General features: G+C 40.6%; 1 protein-coding gene across 4 annotated transcripts in view; it reads left to right on the top strand.

The window, feature by feature from the left end:
• VTI1A (vesicle transport through interaction with t-SNAREs 1A) overlaps nucleotides 1-23490 on the top strand; it is a 318622-nt gene extending 295132 nt beyond the window's left edge. For all 4 annotated transcript variants that reach the window (XM_038757901.1, XM_038757903.1, XM_038757900.1 and 1 more), the window contains one exon: nucleotides 19196-23490. In XM_038757901.1, coding sequence (XP_038613829.1) covers nucleotides 19196-19289 — 94 coding nt within the window. In that variant the 3' untranslated portion in view covers nucleotides 19290-23490. The remainder of the gene's footprint in view (nucleotides 1-19195) is intronic.
• Nucleotides 23491-25491: the final 2001 nt, after the last annotated feature.

Here is a 25491-nt window from a genome sequence, read left to right as displayed (position 1 = left end):
GTGTCTGATTATCCTGGCAGGATGACACTATCCACAACCCTCTGGAGTGGTTTCTTTACTGATCTTTTACAGAATCAGGCTGGTGAGAGCACTGTTCTCTATGCCGAGATCAACTTCACAATTTTGTTGGTCTTATTGGGGCTAACTGCTGTAGTTATCAGCAGCACCTGGAGCACAGGTACTGGTCCTGACCCTCAAAGAAAAATGCAAGACATCGACACAGGTTTCCCTTTCATTTATCTTTGTCATCTGGGAATATATGATCTACAGAGTACTGAGCGTAATGAAAGTAACATACTGATATTATTTTCAGTTTTCCGTCAAGACAGAGAAGTGTAACCACTAGTATTTCTGGAACACATACCTAAAATAGAGGGTGGGAGAGAGAGAGGAAGGAGAGGAGGAAAAAGGATGAGGAGGAGAAAGTTTGAGAAGGTAGAGAGGAGGAAGGGAAAGTGGGGGAACATTCTTGGCTGAAGGCCAGGGGGGTTAGTAAGCGGTCTATATTTTTTTTTTAAGTTGAAAACACCACCCACTCATCAGGTGATTGGAGACTTGAGTTGTAAAAATGTGCTTCAGGCAGAAGTTCTGAAAAATCCCAGAAAGTGTTGAAAACATCTCTAAACAAAGTGTTTTTCTCCTGCACCTTTCTTGCTAAAGGTCCCAATTGCTGCCAAGAAAACTAGTGAGAATGTTAGTTGCCAAATAAAAAATTTATGACAGTGTTTGGCAAAGACTGTATCACTGCTTGTTTTATACATTTCCACAAGGCACTTGAAGGTTGCTTCTTTTCTTTCTTTCCTTTCCTTTTCTTTTTTTTTTTTTTTTTGGATACATTCAGCTCACTGATCAGGGTGCTGCATGGGGTAATAAAAGAGCAAATACCACTAGTTGGATTAAACAATAGAACTTTTTCCTTCAGTCACTGTCTACAAATATGAGAAAATTGTTCCCAAACACCTCTGTTTGGACAAAAGAAAATGTTCAACCTGACAGACTTGCTCACTTAAACCATCTCAGAAAAAAAATAGAAGACACTTTCAATTAAAAATAAGTGGCTTTTTGTCTTGCACAATAGATAAAATAGAAACTATGCTAGCCATGAAAGCACTATTGGAAGATATAGTGAGGAGAGGAAATGTGGGCCAAAATTTCCTGCATGTCAATTAAGTCTTCTAAGTGTGTCATTTAATGGGTTAAAATATAGTTGGTTATTTAGTGAAAATATTTATAAACCAAGTTAGGATGTTGACAACAATAATTACAGTGACTGTGAAGTAACACCCTTAAATATTTTGTGTGTTTGAGGAAACAAAATAATCTGCCTCTCTTTGCAAAGTAGTTATCAGATTATGTTTTCAGCTGTTAATTAATTAGTGCTGCTTAGCACATATTTCATCATTCTGACATATACAAAGATAAACTGCATCTACTGTTCCCTGCCGTGTGTTTGTGGAGCAATCTGCCAATAATTGCCATGAACATAGTGATGTTTGAATGAGAGAAGAGCAGAGCCACAAATGCTATCTTGTTTTCATATCAGCCCAGCCTGTTTATAGCATTTGATACAAAGTCCTAGAGACAGAGCAACAGTAAGAGGATTATTTCAGACAGTATTAGGAGTTAATCAAAGGAAGTTTAGCCTTAAATCAGGCAGATAGCATAAGCAAATTAGTAAACTTCCCCAATTAGGATTAATTCAGATACCCAACTCTGTGATCTTCTTGAAACGGTCCATGGTAAGAGTCTTATTCTTGCTTTGCTGAAATTTTGCAATATGCACATTGCTACATGTCGCATATGCTCTTTCCTATAATGCTATGTATTGGCCGTGTAAATGAGGTAACTCCCTTTTCTCTTCATCTGCTGAGTATTATATATTCCAAGTTTCCATACATTGAGTAATGCTTTATTTGGCTTAGTAATGATCTCCAGGGTGCATTATAACATCTCTGTGGAGAGAATATGCAACATGTCTACCAAGTACTTTAGTTAATCCCATTTTTTGTTTGTTTGCCTTGCTGAAATGAGTAATATTACAATTCCAAAACATAAAAGCAGACAGTGTAAAATCCAAAGAGTAAAAGTGAGATTAGAATTTAAAAATAACTTTTTTCCTGGTTGATTGGAAATTTGAAAAGGGCTTTGGTTTTCCACCTAGACTGGTTGTTTTTCTGCTCTGATGCTAAGGTTGCCCTTCAGAAAGAGTTCCAGGGATACTTCTGAGACCTTATTTTTCTGAGACCTCCCCCCCAAAACTCCCCTCTATCTCTGTCTCCTCTCTCTATTCCTACCTGCAAGGAATTTACTTCCATTCTAGTTAGAGATGGATACAGCAAATATTTTGGTGCTTATCTCTAAGAAAGAAAATGCATATTTTCCTAAATTATAACCTTTCTTGGGCATCAAATTTTGGTGTGATGTCAAATATTCTTGGCCAAACACATTCCAGGTTGAAACTCATTCTTCTCCCTTTTTGGATATACACAGGAGGCCATCAAAATGTAAAGAAACTCCTTCCTCTCCTACAATTTCCTTAAAAGGAGGTCAACATTAAATCCTACTTCTGTTAAGGAAAGCTCAGGAAGTCAGGCACTCCTCCCACTCCAGGAAATTTAAGTGACCAGTGACTCTTAATCTCGAACTCGGGACTCATCAGATGAAGTCCTGATCCAAACACCAATTTATTGGTTTGACCTGAAGCCATTTTCCAACCCAGTTTTCCCATCTCTAAAATAAGACTACTGAGATTAGTTCCCCTGACAGAGTGTTGAGCTTCTTGTAGGAAAACCACCATTTAGGCCTAATACTTTGAAGCACAATAATGTTGCCTGCTTTCATTGAAAGTAGAGGTATCAGGGAGAATAATGGTTTTGGGGTATCTTAAGTCATCGAAAAGAAAATATATTCCTAGTCCCTTAAAAGAAATACTATTCAAGCTGAAAAGAAAATAACACACTACAGCCAAGGGTCTCCTGTCAGCTAATTTGATAGCTCTCTATCTGGCAAACCATTAGTGAATACATTGATCATTTTTTCTTTTTGCGGTTCTGCCTTGGCTATTCCCAGGATTTCTCTGAACCAGTTGGGCAAAAATTGATTTTTATTAGTTCCACTGGCCTTGTGGAAAATTATCTTATGAACTAGTTTTTAAAGGAAGCCTCAAAGCACAAACCAGGTTGAAAAATAAGCCTATAGCAGTCAAAACTGTTGTCTGAAATGTCTTCAGACTGGAAGGCTGAATTTATTGCCCAAAACAAGTACTAGAGATGTGGAGGTGTGCATTCGGCTCATTATCACTGGAAAAGGGGGAACCAAAAAGCCGAGTAAAAAATTAAATTTTAATAATGCTAGTGATATTTTCTAAATCTTTCCTGACAGAAAGATTCTCATTATTTTTATCTGTCTCCGAGTAGGTTCTTTTAGAGCCATCTCACAAATGGCCTTAGCTATGATTGTTTTCCTTTCATTGGAGCATCTGAAAACCAAATATATACACACAAAATTGGGCTTTTCTATCATTCAAGGAAGGTCATAAAGTATGGCAGAATTCAGGGTAATCATTTGAGGAACAATTGCTAATTGATGCATTAAGGTTTAACCATAAAGGAGCAATGTTATAAAGACCACTGTAAACTTTCTGAATGAAAGTATCATGACCATGATGCCAAAAATACAATTCTGCAGTTTTCCACCCTCAGATTTATCTTGGTCCTGTTAAATGCCATTCATTCTGCATAAAAATTGGTCTTTGACAAAATTGGCCTTAGACAAAATAGCTATTGTCACCCTCTCCCTTCCCCCTATAGCATTTACAGATATGTATTTAGACATTGTTGCCTCCCTTTGTTTTGTAATTTGCTTTAGAGTCTACCCCCCCCACACACACACACATACACAAACACACACCACCACCATGAACAACCACTAGGTTGTAAACACCTGGAAGACAGGGATTGTGTATATCAACCCTCTTCCAAACACTTAATGCAGTGCTCTGCACAGTTAAGTGCTCAATAATTGCCATTGGTTCATTGATTGACAGATAATTTCCTTTCTCAATGTGACATAATACAACATTAAACTACTTTATAAAATCTCCAGATGTAATTTTCAGTTGTCCCACTCTATAGAAGCACTTCTATAAAAAGAACTGCATTTCCAAAAATTGTCCCTTTTGGTTTCAAGATGTCTTCATGATATTTCATAGGCTATGTACTAAAGGAAACTCTCAATTTTTAATGATGAGATAATGGATGTTATTTCAGATTGCTCCTGATTCTTCCTCTTTGTGAAAATGTCCATTTTCAAGTCTTTTGGAGACTCTGAAGAGGTCTGGTGACCTGGAAAAAGCCAGTGTCTAAAGGGCCAAACTTTGGACATTACCCATTTTCCTCATGATTTTGGGGGGAGGTTGCCAATTTGTAACAAGCATCTTGATCAATCAGTCATATTTATTAAACACTTACTGAGTGCAGGACACTGTACTAAATGTTTGGGAGAGTACAGTATAACAGAGTTGGTAGACACATTCCCTGCTCACAATTGCCAAGGTGAATTAACATCTCCAGATGATGTAGCTTCCTCCTAAAAATAGTCTTCCTGAACAGTCCTAAAACTCTAGCATGTATAGTCCATTAGATAATAATAATAATAATCATAATAATGGCATTTGTTAAGCACTTACTATGTGCAAAGCATTGTGCGCTGGAGGAGATACGAAGTGATCAGGTTGTCCCACGTGGGGCTCACAGTCTTAATCCCCATTTTACAGATGAGGTAATTGAGGCCCAGAGAAGTGAAGTGACTTGCCCAAGGTCACACAGCAGACATGTGGTGGAGCCGGGATTAGAACTCATGACATTCTGACTCCCAAGCCCAGGCTCTTTTCATTCAGCCATGCTGCTTCTCTAATTAGAATTTGATCAAATTCTCCTTGAGGAATAGATGAAACATTTTACCTGAAGGCCAGATTAAGTCAACACCTGTCAATAGTGGGCCATAAAAATGCATCTGTCAGGATGGTGGGGGTGGGGGTGGCAGAGGGGGTTTGTTTGAGGGGATGTTAAGGAGTATATTTCAGTATTTATGCCCTTAAAAATCACTTCCCCCATCCAGAGCAAGTCCCTGGATCCAGCCACTCACTGGAAATAAAAATCCTAATGTCTGGCAGGACAGATTTGATTGTGTGTTGAATATGCATATATCTCCTTGGTAATGCTACCACCACCACCTTAAAGTTTTGGCAAATTCAAACAACCCAGAATTATATGTTCAATGTGATTCTGTTACGTGTACTGAGTGTCTACAGGGTGCATGGCATTATTTAATGTGAGTGAAACAAGTGACTGATAGTCATTACTCAGTCTCAACCAGTTGACCCACTACTTTAGTACATTTCTAAATAGAGTGAGTTCTCTTGTATTATTAATAATGATGGCATTTATTAAGTGCTTACTATGTGCAAAGCACTGTTCTAAGTGCTGGAGGGGGTGGTATTCTTGAAGACCTCTGTTGTTCACACCCTTGGTCTGAAGCCACCCTAAGATTTACAACTGTTTCTTCTTTCCCAACATCACCTTCTCTCCAGACAGACACGGATTGTCAGAAGGATGTTCCTTAATTCTCACGTTCTGAGAAAAATGCAGAGTGAAAGCATGTTTTATGGCAGAACTAATGGTGCATTCTTCTCAGACTAATCAGAACTCCATCCTACCTATCCTGCAAATAAAAATAGTTTAAAAATGTAATAAAGTTATTTGAAAATGAGGCTATAAATCACTCCACCAGACCAGTGCTCCAGAGCTCTTCTCAGGCAGGGCCCCTACTCCTCTCATCTCACTCACATGATTCTGTCTTGCCCAAGATTCTACAGGGCCTCAGGGGCATGCAGGTTGAGAAGCGTGCACTAGATTATGCTCTCTCCATTGGTTATCAACAGTGAGGTTATCAACAGTCTCTTACAAAGGCAAGTAAAATTTCATAAAATCAGTCAGCATGGCTGAGGAATAGTTATCACTGAACTGTGTAAGTAGATGAAAATGTTATACGATGCAATCATAATTATGGTGTCTGAGCACTTACAATATGTCAAGCACTGTTCTAAGTGCTGGGGAAGATATAGGATGATCAGATGACTCCATCTGAGTAATGCATAGATGAATGCATTCAATTGTAAACTCCTCGAGGGTGGGGACTCAGTCTATTTGTGTTACCAAGGACCATACTATTGATGATGATAAAGTATCTTTAGCAGTTACTACATATAGTATGTACTATAGTATGCATATTTGGCTAAAGGGCTTCTGAACATGCTATCAGGTCACCCCAATGCTAGAGACTGGGAACATATGAAAAACAATGTGAATAAGTAAATATTTATTCAGCGATGCTGAATAAAGAGAAGATTTCAGAAATATTTGCCATTAGTGTTTATTAACTACCCAATAAATGCATAGCACTTCCAAGTATTTATCTTTGAAGTGCATGCCCTGTCTTTCCAAAAAATATTTGTTTTCTGTGTAACCGGTCCTGAAACATTTCTTTATAGCTGACCTAACTTCCCTTACCAAAGTAATTTACCAAGCCCATTGATGAGTTACCAAGAGAGACTGATGTATCTTATCCTTTGGACATTTTAAAGAACAGGGTAGGTGACATCTGAAACACTACTTTATAGCTGACCTCAGATCCCTTACTAAACTAATTTACCAAGCCCATTGATGAATTACCAAGAGAGATGGTTTCATCTTATACTTAGGACATTCTAAAGAACAGGGTAAGTGACATCTTTCTGGAATCACTTCTGACAACCAGCAAATTCCCAAATTCTCTGTCTTCTTCCTGAGGGTATATCTCTGTCTCCCTGCAGCTAAGTACCAGGAAATGAAGAAGTACTGTTGGGAATGTGTCTGTACCTTGTTATTTGGGACGCTCCCAAGCGCCTAGTACAGTGCTCTGAGCACTGTAAGTGCTCAATAAATATGACTGAATGAATGAACTCTCCTTAGGAATCCTGGAACCAGTTTTGCACATAGCCTGGAGTTTGGGAAGGGGCTGGGTGCAAGTACAGAACACAAACGGGGGGCATGTATTTCTATGGCCACATCTGCCTTGTTCTCCCACAGTTAGGTGATGGTCACTTTGAGTCGACCAAGGAAGCAACCAATGGTGAGCAGTTGGGCCTCTGGAAACCAACACCATAGCTCCCTTCATCCCCCTCTTGCTCTAGGCAGCTGGAAGAGCAGGGAGCAAAGATGAGGGCCAAGAGCCAGAGAGCTCCGTAAAGCCAGGGAACTCCCTCAGCCCATTCCCTTCCATTGACCCCTGACCATCTGCCAACCATCCCCTTCCCATTTTTGGGACCACAATTTGAAGTCCCCTTCCCTTTCATCCATGGCTTCCCAGATTGTGTACTTCCTTCGAACTATCCTCAAACCAGGAGCGGGCACCACCTCCACTTCCCGCACCTCTGCCTGCCCCAGAGACTGGAAGCTGTGGAGCAGGATTGATAAAGGGACAGTCAGCTCCTGTCCCAGTCACTAATTGCCTGGTGACCTGCAGTGATTGACTTTCTCCATCGTGAGATTATAGCTCTATGATTCTTCTGTAGGAAATAGCCATGGTTGATATATTTAAGTATGATTTGCATAGTCGGAAGTTAAAAGATAATTTGCATTCTAGGAACTTAAAAGCCAATTCAGTTACATATTAGTGATCAAAACCCATCATATTTTCCGGTGCCTGTAGACGAAGCTACCTATTGACAGAATTCCCAGCATGTCCCATCATTTTCTGATGTTATGTTCCCAACTGTTCCTGTAGATCAATATTACTTGGGTTTATTTAGCTACTCAAAAGACAGAGCCAATCTGAGGGGGAAAAAAATTACCATATTTGGGAGCAGTGTAGTTTAATGGTTAAAACCTGGGCCTGGGAGCCAGAGGACCTGGGTTCTACTCCCAGCTCCACAATTTGCCTGCTCTGAGAACTTGGGCAAGTCCCGTAAATTGTCTGTGCCTCAGTTTCCTCAGCTGCAAATTGGGAATTCAGTACCGGTTCTCCTTCCTACTTAGACTGTGAGCCCTTATGCGACAGGGACTGATTTAACTTGTATCTACCCAAGCACTTAGAACATGTTTGACAAGTAAGCACTCAACAAGTGCCGTAATTTAAAAAGAAAAATGATTTGGTCTTCCTTTATGAAAAACACTCTTCACCCACGGTTGGTCCACTAAAGGCATCCTGCTCCTTGTCAACCATTTAAGGGGCTGAGACATTCTGGGTGTCTTACCTTTCTGGAATTGACATTTTCTTTTTGGTTCCCTTCAATAGTAGCATTAGCATTAAAAAGATTTTATGTTTTCAAAGCCTTTACAATCTTTCATTAGTTAATCCTCCTCCACCCCCTGGGGTAGGTGAGTAGTAACAGTCTCATTTTATTGAGGAGGAAACAGAAACAGCAGGAAGTCATAGAGCAACTTGCCTGAGGTCACCATGGCAAAGCCACGATTATGGGTGCATAACAAATGATGGCTTTTATCTTAGGTGTTATTACCATTTTTGATTGTTGGGCCACTTTTCCATCTCAGTCTTCCTGATTCTTCATCATCCCAGTGAAAACTCTTAGTGGGCAGGGTCTGTGCCACCGCTCAGTGCGGTAGTTCTACATCCATGAGGGGCTTCATATGCTGATTGATTGATTGAAAACAGAAATGGGACCGGAATGACGACTAAGTATCAAAGCCTGAGGGGATAGAGTCATGCCAGGGAATCACCAAGTTCACTTGGCAGTTCATTTCCAATACAAATCCCCAGTTCAGGCCACATAGGAAGACAATGAAGTCCCACTGGTTTCATGCTTGCCTGGCAAGTGTTGACAAAATCATAGCCCACAGATCCAGGGAAGCCAATTTTCATGTTGAGCATTAGGATGACAAATGATCAGAGCAAAGTGTGGGATGTCTAGGGGTAAAGTCAATGATCTACAGAGAGAAAAGAGAGTCAGAAAGGTAAAGTTAGATATAGTGGCAGAGAGAACACACACAGCAAGAGTCAGAGAAACAGTCACTGAGGGCTGGATATGTAGAATCATTTCCTTTTCCCTTCCTCTCCCCTCTTTTTCTTTCTCTTTCCTCACCTGTCCCTCGCTCTACCTTGACCCCATCTTCAGCTTATCACCTCATGGCCCCTGTTCACCTCCCATTTGCACAATTCAGGCCTCATCCTCCTCCAAGTTCCACCTCCAGAAGCTTCTCAACCCAACAACCACCTGGGCCCCACACCTGAAAGAACAGTTGTAGAGACAGGGCTTGACTGCTGGGAGAGAGACACTTTGTGGCCACTGTGTGCCCCTGGGGCTACATCTCATCTGCTAGCCTGCCCTGCCTCTCGCTTTCATCCCCTCTCTGTCCTGCTGCCCACTTGAGGGTGGGAAGAGTAAGGCCTCTCAAGCTTAACATGTCATCTTCCCACCCAAATCCTATCCTCCCCATGTCTTTCCCATCAGTCAGAAGATACTACCATCCTCCCTGTCTCACAACCCTGTAACCTTGGCATTATCCTCAACTCATCTCTCTCTTTCAACCCACATATTCAGTCTGTCGCCAATACTATCGGTTCTACCTTCACAAAATCTCTAGAATCCAACTTTTCCTCTCCCTCCAAATGGCTACTGTGCTGACCCAAGCGCTTATCGTTTCTCACCTTGAATGCTACAACAGCCTCCTCTCTGACCTCTCTGCCTCTTGTCTCTCCCCACTCCAGACCATATTTCACCCTTCTGCCTGGATCGTTTTTCTAAAAAAAGTTTAGTGCATGTCTCCCCACTCCTGAAACATCCAGTAGTTGCTCATCCACCTGTGCATCAAACAGAAGCTCCTTGCCATTAGCTTTAAGGCATTCAATCAGCTCTCACCATCCTACTCACCATATCTCCATCTCATCTGTCTTACTCACTACCCATTATCTGTGTCCTCTCTCTGACCTGAAACTCCGTACCCCTTCTTAACTGTTGGACAGCACTCTTCTTCCCTTCAAATCATTTTAAAATCATATCTCCTCCAAGAAGAGTACTCCAAGTACACCCTCATTTTTCCTACTTGCTTTCCCTTTTGCCTCACCTATGCACTTGGATCTGTGCCCTTCAGACACTTGATATTCACCCACCTTCAGCCCTATAGTATTTTTGTGCATATCCTTATACCATGCCATTGCCTCTATCTGTAGTTGCTATTTCCCTTTATGTTTCAATGTCTCTCCCCCCCACTCCCCGTAGACTGCAAAGTGTTGGTAGAGAGGGCTCATGTCTACCTACTCTATTGATTTGTACTCTCCCAAGTGTTCCATGCAGTGCTCTGCACATAGTATGCACTCAGTGCCATTGATTGGTTGATTAAAGGAGGTGTCACGTACAGTGCCCACATTAAAGGGCAGACTGGATAGACCACCTTGTACTGCCAGCAGGGAAAATCTTACAATGATCCTCACAATCTGGAGCCATAACTGTGAAAGAGAAAACAACCTCTTTGTCCCCAGACTTTTCACTAGTTGGAGTGATTGAGTTGGCATATATACTTGTTCCAATACGCTCTGCAAACACTGCAGAAATTAACCTCTACTGCTTCACTATAGCAGCCCAACGGCAGGTCTGAAGGTAGCCTAGTGTCTACACACCTTTGCAAAAAAAAAAAAAAAAAAGAATATTTGGTTATGCTAATGAGGTGAGGCCCATGGTACTTATTTGTAAGTATTTATATAAGAACCAGAGTTGAGTTTATGTTGGAGTGTAAGTGATGTGTTTTTTACGATGCTTGTTGTTTCAGGTGAGCATCCAGAAAGGTGTGTGCTTTCACACATTTGTGTCTCAAAGCTTATAATGTGTTACCGTGATTGCTAATTTTCATGACAATTTTTATGGTGCCTTCAAACCCTAATAAAAAGGCATCATTATTCACTGCTGGTCAGTCAGACAATAAGGCATGTACAAGACACCAGGGTGAACCTATATAGGTGTCACGCACTTCCCAACTAATGAATGCAATTTTTTGAAAAGGGTTCAACACCACTGGCATGCTTAATGTACTGTTGGTAATAGTGTATTCTGAAGTTGTCTCATGTCTATATGTAGAATTGCTAAGTCAGAAGAGCTAAATGCAGGGTTGTGTATGCAATACTGGGTTGTGTGTTGAGATTGAAGCGACTCAATGCAAAAAATCAATCGGTGGTATTCATTGAGCAGCTGGCATGATAGAAAATCACATGATAGAAAAGAGAAGCAGCGTGGCTCAGTGGAAGGAGCACGGACTTGGGAGTCAGAGGTTGTGGGTTCTAATCCTGGGTCCACCACTTATCAGCCGTGTGACTTTGGGCAAGTCGCTTAACTTCTGTGCCTCAATTACCTCATCTGGAAATTGGAGATTAATTGTGAATTGTGAGTCCCATGTGGGACAACCTGACAACCTTGCATCTACCTCAGCACTTAGAACAGTGCTTGGCACATAGTAAGTGCTTAACAAATACCATTATTATTATTATTATTATTATTAAAAGAGAAGCAGCATGGCCTAGTGAATAGAGCACGGGCCTGGGAGTCAGAAGGACCTGGGTTCTACTCCCAGCTCTGCCACTTTGTCAGCTGTGTGACCTTCGGCAAGTCACTTAACTTCTCTGTGCCTCAGTTACCTCAGCTATAAAATGGGGATTAAGACTGTGAGCCCTATGTGAGACAGGGACTGTGCTGAACTCATTCAATTCATTCATTCCATCATATTTATTGAGCTCTTACTGTGTCTAGAGCACTGTACCAAGCACTTGGGAGAGTACATTTCAACAATAAACAGATACATTCCCTACCCACAACAAGTTTACAGTCTAGGGGGAGTTTACGGTTAACCTTGAATCCACCTCAGTGCTTAGAACTATGTCTGGCACATAGTAAACACTTAACAAATAACAATAAAAAAATTGCAAGGTCAACAAGACAAAGGGTTGAAGGAGGTAGGGGCAGTAGAAGTAGATTAAAAACTTGCTCTTGGGCCATTGGATTTAGTGTGCCCATGTGAAGTGAATCGCTAGAGACATGTCAAGTACACGGAAGAAGCGTGGCCTTGTAGAAAGAACACAGGCCTGGGAGTCTGAAGGACCTGAGTTCTAATTCTGCAACTTGTTGGCTGTGTGACCTGGGCAAGTCACTTAACTTCTCTATGCCTCAGTTCCCTCATTTGTAAAATAGGGATTAAGACCTTGAGCCCCAAGTGGGATATGGACTGTGTCCAGGCTGATTAGCTTTTATCTACCGCAGTGCTTATTACAGTTCCTGGAACACAGTAAGTGCTTAAATTTCATAAAAAAGGGAAGAATACTGAGTACTTATTTATCCGAGTAGAGTTGAACTTGGCTTCAGTTGAGGAGGCAGCCCCTTGGATAGGTGTCAGAGGCTGGGTGTTGACAAGGCTTTCAAAACAAAGGAAAGAAACCCAGGTTGTGGGGAGAGGGAGAGAGAAGAAACGTTTGACAGATCTGAGAAATCTGATGCAATTTGATGCAGTAAACTAGAACCACCTAGTTGACATTCCAAATTGTGTGGTAATATTTCCAAATCTCTGATCAATAGTAGTTATCGATTGCTACTGCACACTCTACTGCACAGCATGGTGCTAAACATTAGGAGAATACAATAGAGGGAGAGTGCTTGGACCCTTGCCTCAGGTTGTTTCCCCGTTTGATGAAACTCTGCTAAAATTCTTGAAAGTTGTACACTATTGTTATTTGTTGCTGCTTTTCCAAACCAGACAAGATTTTCTCTCCCAGTAGGCATAACCTTGTTTATTTTGTTTCGCGGAGGAGGAGGAGGCTGGGAGGGAATGAGCAATGGAAAAATTAGCAGCTCACTCATTTAATAGACCCATTCGTATTTTCAGCAGTACTTTCTGAGCTCAGCCATAAGCTTACATCAAATAAATGGTTAATTCATCTTGTATCAACAGCGCTCTGATTCATAATGTAAACTTGGAGAATCCTTGATGTTGCAGTCACACATTCCTTTTAATTTGGCTATGCATTCTTTTAAAGCAACAGTGTGCTGTTAATAGAATGCAGCATGCAAATACCCAAGTTTTTGCCTTAAGGCATTTTAGCCAGGCTGTTTGAATGGGTGTTTTCTTTCAAGTGAATATTCTTTCTTAAATTATTTATCTTGTAAACACACTTTGCATATTTCAAAGAGGGATTTGGGTTCCTCTTTGGCATATTGTATTGACTTTAAGGTAACAGGGAAAAGTTAGGATCTAATCACACTCTGTGCCTGCCATTTTGACCTTATACTTTCCCAGGGGCTCACTGTCACCGTGAACCCTCTTCCTCTCCTTGATATCATTCTCTCCCCACTTGAAATTCCTTGCTGTTTTGCCTATAGCAAAGCCCACTGGCAGTGCCTGGCTGTGACAGGACTGTAGACTCTTCTACAGATGGGTCCTGCCAATGCCAACCATTGTTTTAGCTCTGGGAGCTCTCTTGACTGTTCTTTATCGCTTAAGGGCCCCTTTCCTCTCAAGAATTCTTTCCTCATTCATTCATTCATTCATTCATTCAATCTTATTAATTGAGTGCTTACTGTGTGCAGGGCACTTTACTAAGTGCTTAACTGCACTCAATAGAGCGCTTAGTACAGTGCTCTGCACACAGTAAGTGCTCAATAAATACGATTGATTGATTGATTGATTAACTGCAGAAGGGTGGGCCCAGCCTAATGACTTTGGAGCTCTGAAATGGGCAGAAATTAGGACCCTGGTTTGGTCAGAAGAAAATAGGATCCAACGTGACCTGTATCATTCAGTCCTTCTGCCCACCCTAGTTTCTCGAGAGCCATCTTCATTCTTAGATTGCTTTTGACTTTCCAGTCTTCCAAATTGTTTACCATTGGTTCAGTTGTGCTGATTCTCCTGGTTCCCACTCCCATGAGGGCAGGGGTCGTGTATACTCATGTTATTGTACAGTTCCAAACTCTTAGTACAGTACCTGTCTCTCTCCCACGTCCTGCCTCTAGCCTGGAACGCCCTCATATCCGACCGCCTGTCACCCTCCCCACCTTCATTTATTCATTCAATAGTATTTTTTGAGTGCTTACTGTGTGCAGAGCACTGTACTAAGCACTTCGGAGAGTGCAGTACAACACTAATAAGTTGTATTCCCTGCCCATACAGCCTTACTGAAGGCACATCTCCTTCCAGGGGCCTTCCCTGACTAAGCCCTAATTTCCTCTTCTCCCACTCCCTTCTGCATCATCCTGATTTTCCCCTTTTATTCACTGCCCTGCCCCCCAGTGCCATAGCACTTATGTACATATCCATAATTTATTTATTTATATTAATGTCTGTTTCCCACTCTAGACAGTAAGCTCATTGTGGGCAGGGAATTTATCTACCGACTCTGTTATATTGTTATATTGACTCTCCCAAGCGCCTCGTACAATGCTCTCTGCACACGGGAAGCACTCAATAAATTCATTCATTCATTCAATTGTATTTATTGAGCACTTACTGTGTGCAGAGCACTGTACTAAGCGCTTGGGAAGTACAAGTCGGCAACATATAGAGACGGTCCAGACCCAACAACGTTGACTGACTGACTGACTCTGCATGCAGTTAAGCTCTCAGCTCCTTGTGGGCAAGAAATGGGTCTGTTTGTTGTTAAATTGTACTCTCCCAAGCACCTAGTACAGTCCTTTGCACACAGTAAGTGCTCATTAAATATGAGTGAATGAATAAATAGTTTTGATTGATCCAGCTCTGTCTCTTATCCCCTAGTGCTTGGTATCCCTCAAGACTGTTCTGGAGCCTCACATCTAGGGAATCTCACCCTCTCCTATAGCTTCAACATCCTGGAGGCTGGAGCACTTGGCTTCTGGTCCAGCCCGGGACATCATCATGTTACTCAGCCAGCCCAGCTGAACCAGCGGGACACTGTGGGTGTTCTGGTTCGAAATTCATTTTCGTTTCTGAACAATCGTCTCAAAACTGCCTCACTAGCCTAAACCCGGCTCCATAGCTATAATCTCCTATTTCCTCCTGCCTTCAGGAAGCTTCTACATAGATCTCCCACCAGTACCTCAACCAGAATGCTCCAAACTGAGCTCCTCTTCTTCCCTCCACAATCCTTTTCTCCCTGATTTTCCCATCACAGTTGACAGCACAATACTCCCCATTTGGGGATTATCCCTTACTTGTCTCTTCTTTTCAACTAGCATATTTAGTCTTTTGCCAAATCCTGTTAGTTTTTACCTCTCAACATTCCTAGAACCCATCCCTTCCTCCATTTAAACAGCCACCACTTGCCCAGCTGCTTCACCAAGCTTTCATTCATTCATTCATTCAATCGTATTTATTGAGCGCTTACTGTGTGCAGAGCACTGTACTAAGCACTTGGGAAGTACAAGTTGGCAACATATAGAGATGGTCCCTACCCAACAGTGGGCTCACAGTCTAGAAGGGGGAGACAGAGAACAAAACAAAACATATTAACAACATAAAATAAATAGAATAAATATGTGCAAATAAAATAGAGTAATAAATACATACTAACATATCTAATATATACAGATGCTGTGGGAAGGAGGTAAGGCGGGGGGGATGGGTGGGGGAGGAGGGTGAGTGGAAGGAGGGGGCTTAGTCTGGGAAGGCCTCCTGGAGGAGGTGGAGCTCTCAGTAGGGCCTTGAAGGAAGCTTGACTGCTTGATTGCTGTATCAGCCTCTTCACTGGTCTTTCTGCCCCAGTTACCCCCTATTTAGTCCATGTAATTCACTCTGCCGTCCAGGTCATTTTTCTAAATTTTTCTAAAATTTTTCTAAATTTTTCTAAAACGTTACTCTGCACATGTCCCTCCACTCCTCAAAAACCCATTTCTTTCTGCATCAAGCAGAAAACTTCTATTGGCTTTTTAGGTATTCAATCAGGTCTCTCCCTCCTACTTATCTACTGTCTTCTCTCACTAGCATCAATCAGTTAATCGATGGTATTTATTGAGGGCTTACTGTGTGCAGAGCACTGTACTATGTGCTTGGGTAATGTTGAAATAAAGTGTGCCTAATGGTTATGGTATTTATTAAGTGCTGATCACGCATTAAGCTTTGGAGTAGAGTCAAGATAGGGACTGTGTGACTACCTTGACTCTACTCCAAAGCTTAATAGTCACACAGTCCCTATTCCACATGGGATTCAGAATCTAGGGGAGAGAGAGAGTTGGAGTCATCCCCAAGTTACATTTTATTATGGTTATTATTATTAGGGCATTTGTTAACCACTTGCTATGTGTCAAGCACTGTTCTAAGTCTTGGGATAGATACAAGTTAATCAGGATGGAGACAGTCCCTGTCCCAAATGGGGCTCACCATCTAAATAATACAGAGAAGGAAACTGAGGCACAAGGAGGTTAAGTAACCCAAGATAACACAACAGGCCTTTTGACAGTGCTGGGATTAGAACCCAGGTTTTCTGACTCTCAGTCTCATGCTTTTTCCACTAGGTCATGCTTTTGGAGAATTTAAAATATAATAATACCATAGGAAAGTTTATTTAATGGCAGTTCCTGTTTGTGCTGATGTCTAGGTGCTGACTCCATAGTTTTCAGCCACAGGTGTGGATGCCGTTGTTTTATCCCCACACCTTTTTGTGCTGGAGTCCCAACCGAGCTCATCTCCATGCCTCCAGCCAGGCATGGGAGCTTCTGAGCCGGGATGCCCAGAGAGCCTGAAGAGACCCTAAATCAGTTCATCTCATTTGGTCTTCAAAGTCTTCCTTGCCACTCCCAAGTCCTATCCTACATGCTCCCTCCTTAAAGATGTCCCCCATCCCTCTGCCCCTCCACTCCCCGCCTTCATGACCCCCCCAAAGCTAATTAAAAGTTTTCTGAAATAGCAAGACCCTTCAGTAAGACCCAAAATGGTCTGATGGTTTAAGCACTCAGTCTGCTAGAATCACAGCTTTCCTAAATATGCATTAGTAAGTTTCACACACAGTTAATCCTCTGTAAATTAGCCATGGATGCCTTGGGGCCCTCAACCCACAACAAAATGATTGTCAACCAAGCTAGTCTAAATGGGTATTACTCTATATTAAAGGCAGAATTTTTAAGCGTTTTCCTGCTTTTAATCTATTTTACCACTGAGTTTCAATTTTGTTGATTTTCTCTTCAGAGTTGATGAGGCTGACACCTTAAGCAAAGTTCTAGTTCTAGTTCCAGCATAGATTTAGGGAAATTGTTTGTGATCCAGTCTTGTTTTGAAGAGAGTTCTGCACCACCACAAAGGAGTAAAGAAAAACAATCAGTTGGGGTTTTCAATTGATTGGCCTTACAAGCCCAAACCAACCGACACTCATTTTTAACTTCACTTTGCTTGGCTATTAAATATTTTTGAGAGAAGTGCAGTACGTCTGCAGAGTAAATATTGCCTGTTATGTCTGAATTAGCTGTCATCACAAAAGAATTAATGTTGTGTTGGAAGCTTTATAGTGAAGAAGGAAAAAATAAACGAGACAGATCTTAGCTGAGCCTTAAGTGATAAATGAGGACAAAGCAGGCCATTCATCTCCTGTTAGAAAAGTGGACACAAGCTCTAAAGCAGTTTTGCGGAAGACATGTCAGCAAATGTGATCATTTTGTAACCTGTCAGGAGGATAGAGAGCTAGTCCTTTTAGAGTGTCACAAGGGAGTGTATTTGTCTGATGTGCCAGTTTTCATCCATCCATTTACTTTTGGGGGGCGGGGGGCGGTTAGGAGGTGGAGAGAGGAGAGACTAGAAGAATAGGGAGTGTGTGAGTGAAAAGGAGAAGTCAAAGTTAGAGAAAACTGCCTTTTCGTATATTTGGACACCCCAAAATAAATTCATCCAGAATAGAAGAGTCTGATAAGTAAAATAGAGAGAGAGACAGAAGGGGACAGGAAGGGGGTTAAAACTCTTTTCCGTATCATTATGAAATTTAAGGAAGGAGCCCTCTGCTGAAGGACAGAGAGTGTTTGATATTTTCCTTCTGTTGCAATTAGAAATCTGCCTTCAATTGACCCCATATATCATTGTGGTTTTTTTTTAAAAGCAAGAGTCACTTCTCCCTATTTGTATCGCGTTCTCAAGATTCAGCATGTGAAGGAATGTTTCGCATAAGTTCCCTCTGACTGTTTCCAGGAAGTATTATTTTCTGAGGATGTGATGACAAATTGTGTAATAAACATTAGAATCAGAAACTTCCTTAAATCATATATGAATTTGTGATTCTGTTGTTAGGTGGGATGTTTCTCCCTCTCTAGACTGTAAGCTCATTGAAGGCCCGGAACTTGTCCATCAACTCTTTTATAGTCATATTCTCCCAAGTGCTTAGTACAGTGCTCTGACCACAGTAAGTGCTCAATAACTATGATTGATTGATTGATTGATTGATTCTCCTGTGCTCTACACACAGTAAGCACTTAAGGAATGGTATTACTAGTACATTTCCAGAAGAAGCAGAATAACTGCAGATGAGGAAAACTGAGTAAATGTTCTTATTCCAGGTGTTAGGTATACTGTTTATACTTCTCAGCATATTTGTGCTATTGTGGATTTCCATTTTTACTACCATCCCAACAGAATATTTCCTTTGTACCCTTGAGTGGGTGCTAGGACAGAAGTGGCTTTTGCAACATAAACTTCACAGTTAGACACTTGCTTCTTTGTAACTTTCTTCTCTACTTTTCTCTTTTGTTTGTGGGGTTTTTTTTTTGTTTTTTGGACACGAAGGGCTCTACTGTCTTCTGTGGCCTTAGAATTTTTTCTTACTAGGAAAATCCCTTGAATATGAGTAGCGGCTCACTCCATAGATTCAAAAGAGAAGATTTCCCAAGTTCCCTAATCACCCAGGAGAATGCCTTGTGGTCAGATTTCAGCAAACCCTTTTTGTTCCTTGGTTGTGCTTCCATGTTTACAAGTGGTGTAAATTGATTCATTTGTATATGTCGCATTGTAATGCCAATAGCCCAAGACAGGCTATCCCACTGGATTGGCATGAAGCGGAAGGAAAAAAAAAGCAGCAAAGCTTTTTCCCTTTTCAGATCTTTAGGGTTCCTGTTGCTTGTTTGATTAGACAAGTTCACCCTTTCTATCGTTCCCAAATGTGACTCCATGTTCTCCATTTGAATTGTCTTCTCTTTTCCTTTGCTGTTTTCTAGGATCATCCAGAACCGGATTTTGATAGTTGTCCTGGCAGTCGTCGTCGTCTTCACCATCCTGATGGCTATTTATTTGTCTGTCAGAGGACACTGATAGACCTGCTCTTCCCTGATAAGCAGCAAGAAACTCCTTGTTCTAAGTAATTAAGACAAAGTGGTCACATGAATCATTCTCTTGCACTGACAAAGAGTGTTCCCCTTCCTCTTCCCCTCCCCACCCCACCCTTTGCTGCTGTTCAACTTAGGTGCAAGAAGGGTAAAAACATTTTCTAACGTTGATTGCATGTGGATTGAATTCCTTTCTTGTTTTTTCTTTACAAGAATGATTTTGGTAAGTTTAATATTTGTCTTTAAAGATACTAATGGGGTGATGGGGGTCGGGGGAGGATAGCTATGTGGAAATGGGAATTTCTCCAGTTCCACCTGGCCTCTGCAAATATAGACGATAAGTGGTTGGGAGCAGGGGAGATGAGTTTTTTTATGCTTCTGTTGGCTAGGTTGGATGTCAAACTATTTGACAGTTATCTTGTCATATATACCCTTCTGTGATGTTGAAGAATTCACTGAAAGAAGAGATGAGATGATGAAGAAAGTAAATCATTCTCCTATTGAGGAGGCCTGGTTCATGAAGGGCCATAATAAATGTAACAAATACATCTAAGTAGTTTGTTGATTTGAAGGGCAGATATTTATTGTCGGATGTGCAGTAAATTGACTTAGCACTCTCCCTGTTTTTCTATTGAATATATTTTTTTACTGAAATCGTCTAATTAATATCTGTCTTAACTTGCTTTCCTGCCTGTTAGAAACATTTCTTCACACTCTAGGAATTCGGAGAGATCAGTTATTTACTCGTCTGACAGTTCCTACACATTTAATTTTGACCAGGACATTCATAACCTAGTTAATCGTTGTTTCATTCCATTTTTAATATGTGTACTGCCCAAAGCAGCCCTGTATGTGTAAAAGGTCTGACAAGATTATCTTCAGATCCATTTCAGCATGTAGAGAGAATATGAATATTTCAGCAAAAGAACAGGATTCCATTAGTGTTAAATTTCCGACATAACTGTAAATGTGACATCCTATGGGATGTGGAGCTTTAAATAAATGTTACCCAGATTTTCTATTGATTTTCTTTAAAGTGGTTAGTGTAAAATAAAAAAGGGTAGTTTGAGTTTTGTGTCTAACAAGTGTATCAGAGCTTTTCTGAACTGATTATTTATTCGTAACTATAATTGGCTTTATGATTGTTTTCCAAGTAGTCATGAATTGTGATAGAACTTAGCTCACATGTAGTCATGCTTAAAGTTGTTCTAGAAAAGGTCATTCTTCCAGCTGAGGCCAAAAGTGTTTCATTACAAGTTGGAAACTCATTGCAGGTACAGTAATGCCCTTTTCAGTAGAATTTGAATTTGGGAAGCTTCAATTCACTGAAAGCAAGTCCGTTCCCTCTTTTACACTGCTATGTATCCTACAACTTTTTTTATTTTTATCAACTCAGAAGAAGGCTATCACGGTTTAAGATGAAATCCTTATGGGAAAATTCACCAAAGAAATAGAGTATCTGAACAGGTCTAAGCAGGCATTTTTTTCAAATAAATATTTTGGAATTGGGTAAATAAGGCCACAGCCTTTATTTTTGTAATGATGGTATGAGAATAAGACTGGGGGAAGGGAGAACTTGCAGAGGGAATATAGACCTATATGTATTTGCCTGTAGGGTTATGAGATCCAGCACACCATCAGATTTGGTTTTTTTGAGTTTTAATGAAGACTCAAACCATTGAGAAAACCCAGTGTCACGTCCTGTTCAGTTCACGTCCTGGAAGCATTAGCAGCAACCAAGAGTATAATCCCACTCCCTGGTGGCTTCATCAAATGGAACATTCCTAGCCAAACCGTATGCATGGTTGTGTCTTCCCCAAATAGTCATAGTTTACTGGATCCAAAATCTGTGAGCCGCAAAAGTGTGGCTAGAGCTTCTGTAGCCCTTCTGTTCTCATTTGACTGGAACGAGAAGAAATACCATGGCTGCCAGTATCACCCCATTAACGGCTTTTGCCTTTCACCTGTATTGGTGTCTGACTTTTTCCTTTTTTCTCAGATGTAATTTAGGCACCAGTGCTTGTTGGGATCGAGGTGCTGTGAAAGTTAAGCAGACATCTCAGTCCCGCCTATTCCATTTTGGGCCTCTCCTGTAATGAATCATTGATGCACGAAGGCAGATTGGTTTTCATGGAGGTGTGGAAAGATGAGATTTGAACTGTCCTCTCAACCCTCTAGTGTGACAGTGGGTAAGCGCCCAAGGAAACAAGAAGCAAATGCCCTGAAGTAGGAATAATCAGTTCCTTTGGCCCTTACCCAAAAGTCACTCCCAGGTTCTCCTGAACCAGCTTGTTATATCTTAAGTTAGATGTAGGATCTGTTAAAAAAAAAATTCAAAATTCTCACAGAAAGTAAAACTGAAAGAATCAGATGTTTCTAATGTTGTGAGCCTTTGTTAAAAATAGTGATTGTCATGTAAAAGATTGTGTGCCCAACGGTTTTACTGACAGAGTAAATAAAACTATTGCCACCCTGAGCCAAAATCAAAAGCAATTTATTTAAAGACTCAAGTTTTAAAGAGTTTTAAATGTTATATATTGAGGGAAATTATCTGAAAATGTTGTGTAACTGACGTCAATTCTCATATCTTGGATGGAAGTCCATTTGCTATTCTGTTTAAGCCAGGCTGGATTGTCTTATTTTGGAACTAGCTTGGTGGGGGGTTTTCTTTGCTGCTGCTTCAGAGCACTGAGCTTCAAAGGCTGAAATTAATGGTGAACAAAATTGTGCAGCTTCGACCATCCCACGCGGGGCAAACCCATTGAGGGTTATCATTAAGTAAAGAAATAGAAGGGGGAAAAAAACCTTCCAGCTCTGAAAAAAAAAAAAAACTCATCAGATAATGACCTCAGTGATTGGGTTTTCATTACCAAACAGCATCCAGAGATTGTCTGCCCCATAAAAAAGAAAAGAAAAGGCAACTGTCTTTCTCTCTTTCTCTTTCTCCTTTTTTTTTTGCACATCTTTTCTTTAAAACTGTCAGATCATTTCAGTATTTCAAATCCGAGGAAAACAGCCTGCCTGCTGCTGTATTTGAAGTTGTAATGGTGTCAAAAAGTCACGACTGACTGACAGCCGTCAGTCCCAAAGGACCTCATTAAATCATAAAAACTTGACAAGGAAATAATTGAGCATCACTGGCAACTTGGCGCCTGTTTAGACGTTTTTATTTTCTTTCATTATTAGTCCCCACCATTACGTTCATTAACAAATTGCATTAAGCAACTGTTAAGGGCTAATGATTTGTTTATCGCTTTTTTATTATTATTATTTAAACACTAGCTGCATCATGTGGTACCTCAGTAGCCTCTTGCTATCATCTGACTGAATATTTTTTTTTCCACTCAGAGCTCTGGGTACTGTTGGAATATGAAATAGATTATTCATTACCCTCCTCTTTGCCACTGATTTGGTTTCATGTAGCGTCTTCCACAGAGAAAGATGAAAACTTGTCAAAAAATAGGTTATATCTTATTCGAAGGGGCAACAATAGCAGCAGGTACAGGCACACTTTAATATTTAATTAAGGTTGATGTTAACCCTTTTAAATGACTTTAGCTGTAAGTTATATTCAAGTGCAAAAGAGAAAAATAATTGAACTTAATTTGTAACCTATACAGCAGACATTCTTCTTGGGGTTACCAGAAAAATTTAGAGCTTAATTTAAATAATGAAATTTCTGCTCATAAATATTTATACCTATTTTTATACATAGTCACAAATTAACTACTTTTATACATACCCGTGATAAAAAATCCCTTTTCTTTTTGTTTTGAGTTAGCAGAGTACAGGAATATAGTAAAATCATTCAGTCTGGATAAGACTTAATAGCTGTATGAGTTAGGTGTAAAAGCCCTGAGAAAGTAATTTATTGAGGGAAATTTATGTGATTAACATTTTCATGACTTAATAATCTGTTAATTTTCATGAATGCATATTTAGAGGACTATGAGCTGAACTTGAAAGTGCTAGATTTTTAAAGAAAATCTTCTGTTTTCAATAACATGTTGTGGGGATTGAGTGAATTTTAGCTGTCTGTAGATATTTTCCAATAATTGGTAACAAGATGACCCCGAATTCTGCTTTGACTTTTTGTGATTTTGGTATAGAAATTTCCATAAATCAATGCTCTATATTATTTCATTGGCCTGAAAATAAAAAGCTTCAACTTCTTAGATCACAATGCACTTGACAGTTTGATGTGGTTTTACTTCAAATACTTGGAAAAGGGGACCATTGTAGAGTAGGACTGTTGAATCAAAGGAGCTCATTTACCTTAACTGGTCAACGTGATCAAGGTCTCGCCTCACATAAATAGCACACGGGTAGTGACAGTGATTCTGGGACTGAACATATGGCACAGTGTATCTCCGTGAAGGACCAATGAAGATGTTATGTAGATGGCGTAGATTCAGGGAAGAATGTTTTATGAAGTGGGTGAACTAGAACAGAGAGAAACAGTCTTCCTTCCCTCTTCAACTAACATCTGACCCAATCAGTTAATCAGTGGTATTTATTAAGTGCTTATTATGTGCAGATCACAGTACTAAGTTCTTGGGAGAGAACGATATGATAGAATTGGTAGACATGATCCCTTCCCTCTAGGATCTTAGAGTCTAGTGGGGACAACAGATGTGAAAATAGCTTTGTAAGTGATCACGTGCAAATGTGATGTACTTTGAAAGCTGTTCCTACTATTGTTATTTTCTCTGTTGTATACTTATCAAATGCTGTGGCATGAAAAATGGGACTCTACTCCTAGCAGCTTATATGCAAAGGCAAGAGGAGTGAAATGGGGGTATTTGTCCGTAAATGGATCATTTCTATGCTGCGGTATTTGTTGAACACTTAGAGTATACAGAGCACTGTGAGCATTTGGCACTGTACTAAACATAATTCTAATGGTCCCAAAGAAGCAACAAAATCTAAACAGGAGGAAGCTCGAGAAATGTTAGTAGGTGACAATTTTAATGCCCTAAGGATGAAACAAAATGACCGACAGAGAAAGCAGTGGGAATGTAATGACAAATAGGCCAACAGTAATAATAATAATAATAATGGCATTTATTAAGCACTTACAATGGGCAAAGTACTGTTCTAAGTGCTGGGGAGGTTACAAGGTGATCAGGTTGTCCCACAGGGGGCTCACAGTCTTAATCCCCATTTTACAGATGAGGTAACTGAGGCACAGAGACGTGAAGTGACTTGCCTAAAGTCACACAGCTGACAAGTGGCAGGATTTGAACCCATGACCTCTGACTCCAAAGCCTGTGCTCTTTCCACTGAGCCATACTGCTTCTCATGCTTCTCTGCCCCAGGACTGGGGCAGAAAAGGGGATGGATATTAGTTAAGATATTTATTGAGCATTTGCTTTTCCCTAAGTGCAAGGGTAAATAAAAGGTAAACCCATTAGATACTTTCCCTGTCCCATACAGAATCATAATCTAAATGTAGGGTGGAGAGAGCCATAGAACAAGAACAATGGAATGCAAAACTACAGCAAATTACAAATTCAACAATCCAAGCCAGTAATGATAAACCAAGTAGCTACGATAGGAAACACAGTTTAGCAGCACATATATCACCCCCAAGAGGTGAAACTTTCAACCTTTCATCATATGAGAGTTTGTATGAATGTGTAATCATGCAGAACCCCCACGCGGCCCTTAATTGCTGAGCTTGGGAAAGACACTATAAGAAGAGAAAACAACTTTATCCTGAACTGCAGTGTTTTGCTTGTCCCACATAAATAATGAAAGAATCATGAGAAAGAAAGAAAAAAAATACCAAAAAAAAAATGAGTTCTGTGCTCTGGTACAGTGAACTGGTGCACTCAGTTCTTGCCTTCATCCAAACAACTGCCTTTGGCGTGAATAACAGCTTGGCTGATGTGAAGTATCATATCGATCTGTTGCTCAGGAAAGTCCACTGACAGTTGCCTGGACTTTTCCTGAAGGTATGACCAGTATAGTTCAGCACTGTATTGGCTCTAACTCCAGATTGCCCCAGATGTGTTCCATCGGGGGCAGATCCAGAGAGAAAACTACCCATCTGAATTTTGGAGCTTTTTTTGTTGCAGTATGTTTATTTGGAAAACTGTTTAAAGCTCAAGGTGGATAATTGTGCTGCATGATAGAACCAAATGAAAAAAACAAATGCCCTGAAGGGAAGAGCTGCCATGTTGGCT

This window comes from Tachyglossus aculeatus, chromosome 16 (assembly GCF_015852505.1).
Source record: "Tachyglossus aculeatus isolate mTacAcu1 chromosome 16, mTacAcu1.pri, whole genome shotgun sequence".
Classification (NCBI taxonomy): Eukaryota; Metazoa; Chordata; class Mammalia; order Monotremata; family Tachyglossidae; genus Tachyglossus; species Tachyglossus aculeatus.
Note: the sequence above shows the minus strand (reverse complement) of the source record. Positions and strands in the feature narration are given on the sequence as shown.